This window comes from Lygodium microphyllum, chromosome 9 (genome assembly GCF_053477565.2).
Source record: "Lygodium microphyllum isolate KBCC chromosome 9, Lygodium_microphyllum_v1.1.10, whole genome shotgun sequence".
NCBI classification, from domain to species: domain Eukaryota; kingdom Viridiplantae; phylum Streptophyta; class Polypodiopsida; order Schizaeales; family Lygodiaceae; genus Lygodium; species Lygodium microphyllum.
This window is the reverse complement of record NC_141143.1, coordinates 50,338,645-50,345,100: the sequence shown is the minus strand read 5'-3', so window position 1 is coordinate 50,345,100 and position 6,456 is coordinate 50,338,645. Positions and strand designations below refer to the sequence as shown.

At 52.0% G+C, this 6,456-nt stretch overlaps 1 protein-coding gene across 1 annotated transcript; it reads left to right on the top strand.

The window, feature by feature from the left end:
- Nucleotides 1–457: 457 nt before the first annotated feature.
- LOC148031023 (FT-interacting protein 3-like) lies at nt 458–5,002 on the top strand. Its single transcript, XM_087684552.1, has 2 exons — nt 458–869; nt 1,036–5,002. Exon 2 carries the CDS (start codon nt 1,075–1,077, stop codon nt 4,144–4,146), a length of 3,072 nt encoding a protein of 1,023 aa, XP_087540678.1. The 5' UTR covers nt 458–869; nt 1,036–1,074; the 3' UTR covers nt 4,147–5,002.
- Nucleotides 5,003–6,456: the final 1,454 nt, after the last annotated feature.

The window sequence follows — 6,456 nt, the reverse complement described above, 5'->3', positions numbered from 1 at the left end:
AATGGCCAAAAACCGAATATTATATAGACGTTGGGACTTGGGAGTCGTCGGGAGCGGTCCTCTCTTTTTGAGAGAGTATTTTATTACGATGGCAGCATTTACTATCAGCGCAGGGGCCGGCCCTAATCAAGAGGCTCATTACTCTGGCGGGCGGGCTGGTGGGGACGGACACTGGGCCCGACTCCCTTCCCCCCCCTTCAAGCCTCAAGGAATGAGAGTCGAGACCCAAGAGAACACACAGCGTTTGACGAATCGGACCGTTGATGGAGGTCTCGAAAGAGAATTCAAAATCCGGAGACCAGCTTCAACTCTCTCTCAATGGCCAACAAACATGCCTGCCCGGCGCCCGCTCGATGCAAAAATATTTCCTCGATATCATATCCTACCCTTAGCCCTATTCTATGTGCAGCAGGAAGAGTACAGGATAAAAGAGCTCGTATATTGCTCTCGCAGCTTTTCATGTCATTACCTACTGGCGTTGTCTTGTTCAAGTGTGTGCGCATTGTTCTCTCGCTTGCTCTCTCGCGTCCTTTTACTTTCCTGATTTCGAGAACGTTGTCCTGACTCCTGCGCTCTCGGTGAGACACCATCTCTGTGTCTGTCTGGCTCTCTCTCTTTCTCTCGCTCGGTGTCGCGTGGACACGTACCTACATCTACTCTTCACGCATCCTCCACCGCCCACCTGCCCTCTCCTTCCTTCCTCTCTCCCGCCCCTCCTATCTTTCCATCGCCTTCTGCAAAGGTCCCTTGTTTAGGTTTGAAGTAAGACTATTCCTAGCTTAACCTTGCTTCCTCTGGACTTTACTTTCCTACCGCGCTCCACTTTTACTCTTCACGAGAGCTGCGAGCCCAGCCTTCCTCCCGCGCCGGTAAGTCTCTCCCAGCCGCTCGTAGCTGCACCATGGTCTCTTCTTCCCCTCTCTGTCTCTTTACCTCATGGTTATATTTCTGTGTTTTTATCATGAAGTGAGTGCTGCATCATAGGCTTGCTTGTACAGAATTTTCCTTTGCTGTTGTCTGTGCGTGTCTGTGTAGAGAAGAAAGAGAGAAAAGGGAGTGGTGTAGAGGCATATCATGGGGGCGAGTAGTAAGGCCCGCACAGTTGTAGTGGAAGTATGCCGTGCCCATAATCTGATGCCCAAGGATGGACAAGGTTCAGCCAGCGCCTACGTGGAAGTGGACTTCGATGGTCAGCGCCAGAAGACCAAGACCAAGCCGCGGGACCTGAATCCTGTGTGGAACGAGAGGCTGGTGTTCCACGTCAGCGACCCCGCGGCCTTCGAGGACGAGTATGTGCAGGTGAACATCTACAACGACAACACAAGCACGGCCGGGAAGTTCCTGGGTCGCCTCAAGTTCCCGGCCTCCAGCCTCGTCAGAGAAGCAGACGCGTCTGTCGTCGGCTACCCTCTCGAGAAGCGCAGCCTGTTCTCCAACGTCCGGGGAGAAATCCACCTCAAGGCTTTCTACACAGAAGACCACCAAGGAGGCGGTGGAGGTGGCGGTAGTGGCAAGAAGAACAAAGGGGGTGGCGGTGGAGGTGACAACAAGCAGTTGACTGACACCAAGCAGGAGTCCTTCCTCGAGGCCGTCCTCGAAGACATCAAGCCCCAGCATAACTACAAGCAGCAGCAGCAGCAGCATCAGCATCAGCATCAGCATCAGCATCAGCAGGCGTCTGCCCCTGAGATTAAGAAAGTCCAGCATCAGCCGCAGCAAGGCTCCTCACACATCTCCCACATGGCTGCCCGAGGAGGCGCCCCCTCTGATTTCAGCTTGAAGGAAACCAACCCTAAGCTTGCCGCCACTGCCAAGCGGGCCAGCATACTGCATCATGGAGAGAAAACCAGCACCTACGACTTGGTGGAGCGAATGGAGTTCCTCTACGTCAAAGTAGTCAAGGCCAAGGGCCTCCAGGCCAAGGACATCACGGGAAGCTCAGACCCCTACGTACTGGTTAAGGTCGGTAATCTCACTGCCAAAACTCGTGTTATTGACAAGTCTCTCCACCCTGAGTGGAACCAAGTATTTGCCTTTGGGAAAGACAAGTTCCAAGCTCCGCTCCTGGAGCTGAGCGTGAAAGACAAAGATACTCTCAAGGATGACTTTTTGGGGTACGTGGCATTTGAGATCGCGGAGGTGCCCACCCGGGTGCCGCCAGACAGTCCGCTGGCCCCGCAGTGGTACAAGCTGGAGGGAAAGAAAGGCGGGAATGCGAATCTGGGCGAGATTATGGTGTCCGTGTGGCGTGGCACGCAGGCTGACGAGGCGTTTCCGGAGGCGTGGCAGTCGGACTCCGGCGGCCATCCGGCGGCGCGCTCTAAGGTGTATCTGTCGCCCAAGCTGTGGTACTTGCGGGTGAATGTGATCGAGGCCCAGGATCTAGTCCTGCCGGGGGATAAGAACAGGCTTCCGGAGGTGAGCGTGAGGGTGACTCTGGGTTTCCAGGCCGCCCGCACGCGCCCCGCCAGCAATCGCTCCAGCAACCCCTTCTGGAACGAGGACCTCATGTTCGTGGCGGCGGAGCCCTTCGAGGACCAGCTCGTCCTCATGGTCGAGGACAGGGTGGGCGCCAACAAGGACCAGGTGGTGGGTCGTGTCCAGATTCACATCAACTCCATCGAGCGCCGCGTGGACCATCGCCAAGTCACGTCCCGCTGGTACAACCTCGAAAAGCACAACATCAATACACAAGACACCAAACCTGCTGATGCGGTTGGGCAAGCCGGTAACACTCCTAAACCCAAAGATAGTGGCAAATTCATGAGCAGAATTCATCTCAGAGTCTGTCTCGACGGTGGCTACCACGTGTTGGATGAGTCTACTCACTACAGCAGTGACATGCGCCCCAGTGCTAAGCAACTCTGGAAGCCCCCTATCGGTGTGCTGGAGCTGGGGATTCTTAGTGCGTCAGGCTTGCTGCCCACGAAGAACAAGGACGGGCGCGGCACTGCGGATGCCTACGTGGTGGCGAAGTATGGACAGAAGTGGGTGCGCTCCCGCACTATAGTTGATAGCTTTGCGCCCCGCTGGAACGAGCAGTACACTTGGGAGGTCTACGATCCGTGCACGGTGCTGACGGTGGGGGTGTTCGACAACTCGCACCTGCATGTGATGAACGGGGATCAGACGCAGCAGCAGCAGAAGGCGGGTGGCGGGGCCAAGGACGCGAGGATAGGCAAGGTGCGCATTCGGCTGTCGACGCTGGAGAGCGACCGCGTGTACACGCACTCTTACCCGCTGCTACTGCTGCAGCCGTCCGGGGTGAAGAAGATGGGGGAGCTGGAGCTGGCGGTGAGGTTCTCGTCGTCGTCGTGGATGAACGTGATAGGGTGCTACACCAGGCCTCTGCTGCCGAAGATGCACTACCTGCACCCACTCGGGGTGGCGCAGCTGGAGAGCTTGCGGAATGCCGCCATGCGGATAGTGGCGCTGCGGCTGGGGCGGGCGGAGCCGCCGTTCCGGCAGGAGGTGGTGCAGTACATGCTGGATGTGGACAGCAACATGTGGAGTATGCGGCGCAGTAAGGCCAATTGGTTCCGCATTCTGAACGTGCTCGCGGGCATGATTGCCGTGGGGCGCTGGTTCAACGACATCTGCCAGTGGAAGAATCCGGTGACGTCCGTGCTGGTGCACTTCCTGCTGTTGATCCTCATCTGCTACCCGGAGCTCATCCTGCCAACGCTCTTCCTGTACATGTTCCTGATCGGTGCGTGGCACTACCGCTTCCGGGCACGGCACCCGCCGCACATGGACCCGCGCCTGTCGCACGCGGACGCGGCGGAGCCGGATGAGCTGGACGAGGAGTTCGACAGCATCCCGACGTCGAAGCCGCAGGAGGTGGTGAGGGCGAGGTACGACCGGCTGCGGGCGGTGTCGGGGCGCATCCAGACGGTGCTGGGGGACATGGCGACGCAGGGGGAGCGTCTGCAGGCGCTGCTGTCGTGGCGGGATCCGCGTGCCACCTTCCTGTTCATCCTCTTCTGCCTGCTGGCTGCTGTCGTGCTCTATGTCACCCCCTTCCGCGTCGTCGCCGTCCTCTTCGGCTTCTACGTCCTCCGCCATCCCCGCTTCCGCGACAAGATGCCCGGCGTCCACATGAACTTCTTCCGCCGTCTGCCCGCTTTGTCTGATCGCATGCTTTAGATTCTTTCTCTCTCTCTCTCTCTCTCTCTCTCTCTGTGTTTCGTTCTGCATGCTCCAGGAGAAGATTATGAGGAAAAAACGCATTCTTTTTTGGTCGTGTAAAAGTTTTTGACAGTCGCTAGAAGATGCTCCAGCTGGAGAAAGATGCTCCCTGCTTATTCCCTGGAACCCCGGACACTTCCCCCTTTTTGCCTCTTGTAAGTTGCTTGCAAGTAAAACATCGCCCACAATGTAATCCCGATAGATAGCCTGTGTCTGCCCCCCCAAACTAGGTCTTGTGCCAGAAACCCCTTTTTGCTGTACAAACTTGGCACAGGCCTCGCTTTCGCCTGAAGCGCTTAACGTTTTTGTGAATTCGTATTTTCCCGCGCTAGAGCAGTAATGCCAGTAGTATTCTGTTATATAATACAATGTATTGCGAAGCGGCAAGCAAAACGAACCGAAATCTCCTGGGCGCTCCACTTTTTAAAACCGATTTTACAATTAATTTCTTTCTGTCCAAGCTTGAAGCTGTATATTCAACGACGCTTCTTGGGGTTTTTGAAGCTTGCAACTGTAGTTTGCGACCACATATCCGTCTTCTTCGTTGGAGTTCGCAATCTTTCAAAAGCTAACTTGTTTGCGTTTTAGGGTTGCACAACATTTCTGGTGTTCGGCTGGAGAATGGGGAGTTTCCAATACCAACAAAACTCTCACGTGGTTTTCTTGCCTGACTCCATCCGGGTCAGCCTCCCCTGGCGGATATGGTTTGGACAAGGGTGGAGAATGTACAAGACAGGGATGCAACTGTGGGAAGACATGTAGATGGGAAAATTTTCTTTTCTTTCGGGCTATGATAATGGTAGATGGGAAAATTTGGAAACAATCGAAAGAGATGGTATTGGATGGCATTGTACTCTCGCAAAGGATAAATCTTTAGAACCCGCCAATCTTTGACAAAGCCATCTCCTGCTAGATACCCTTGCTCAATTTCCCTGTAATTAACCAAATAAAATGTCCATTAAAAAACTCTGATAAATGGTACCTTAACTAGAATAAATGGCAATGGAAATTTAGGTTTTAATACATGGTCACCCAATATCCTTGTTAAATAATCAGCGTCACTGTGGCTCATTCTACATAAGGTGTGTGGATAGGATAACGGGCTGCCAAGTTGCGTATTGGGAAAAGGTAAATGTGCTGGATGTAAAAGTGAGATCGAAAACTTAACATTGCAAGTGTAATACAGAAATCTTAAGAGTTTTATATAGGTGATCATGAAACCCTTTCATCTTGTATAGTTAAATTGGAGAGAGTAATTGCTTGGGGAGGCTAATGGGCTTCAAATAGGAATTTGGATCTTCATTAGAGTCTATTTTCTTTGGGCTACAAAGGAATGAAGTTACTTTAAAGGGGCTTGAGCAAAAAAAAGACTATATGTAGGCTGGTAAGGAAGTTGCCATCAAGAGGAAGGTGTGACAAGATGAATGTGTTGCTCGGATTAAAGTATGCATTGCTATTGTTGCTCTTAACATGGACTTTGATTTTGATCAAAGGGTGCCTGGCTATCATTGCTCTTAACATGGACTTTGTCTTTGTGTTGATTGTCATCAAAGAAGCAACATATGCATTGCTATTGTTGCTCTTAACATGGACTTTGACTTTGATCAAAGGGTGCTTGGCTATCATTGCTCTTAACATGGACTTCGTCTTTGTGTTGATTGTCATCAAAGAAGCACCATATGCATTGCTATTGTTGCTCTTAACATGGACTGACTTTGATCAAAGGATGCCTTGCTATCATTGCTCTTAACATGGACTTTGACTTTGATCAAAGGGTGCCTGGCTATCATTGCTCTTAACATGGACTTTGACTTTGATCAAAGGGTGCCTGGCTATCATTGTTCTTAACATGGACTTTGTCTTTGTGTTGATTGTCATCAAAGAAGCAACATGACACTACTAATCTACCAACCTGAATGCTTACTTTATGACAAATTCATCAGTATGTAAATATTCTATAGCCTTGTAAACAAACCCATACAGTGGGTTTTTGCTCCTACAATCTCCAACACATTTTATGATCTGTCCCAAGGTCTTCTTGTGGCTACTCCTCAAACTTGCCTTTCGGCTAAATGTTCATATGCAACCTTTCCTCATTGTAATATGCGGAATGCTAGGCCGCTTCGCCGTAGCTTTGCAAACTTGCCTTTTGGATAAATGTTCATATGTAACCTTTTCTCATTGTAATACATAACTAGCATTCTCGGAACGCTAGGCCGCTTCGTGACAACTTCGCACGCAAAGGCGAAGTGCCATGCGAAGTTGTCG

Coding starts and splice junctions, on each gene's coding strand:
- LOC148031023 (XM_087684552.1), top strand. CDS start 1,075: ATGGGGGCGAGTAGTAAGGCCCGCACAGTTGTAGTGGAAGTATGCCGT.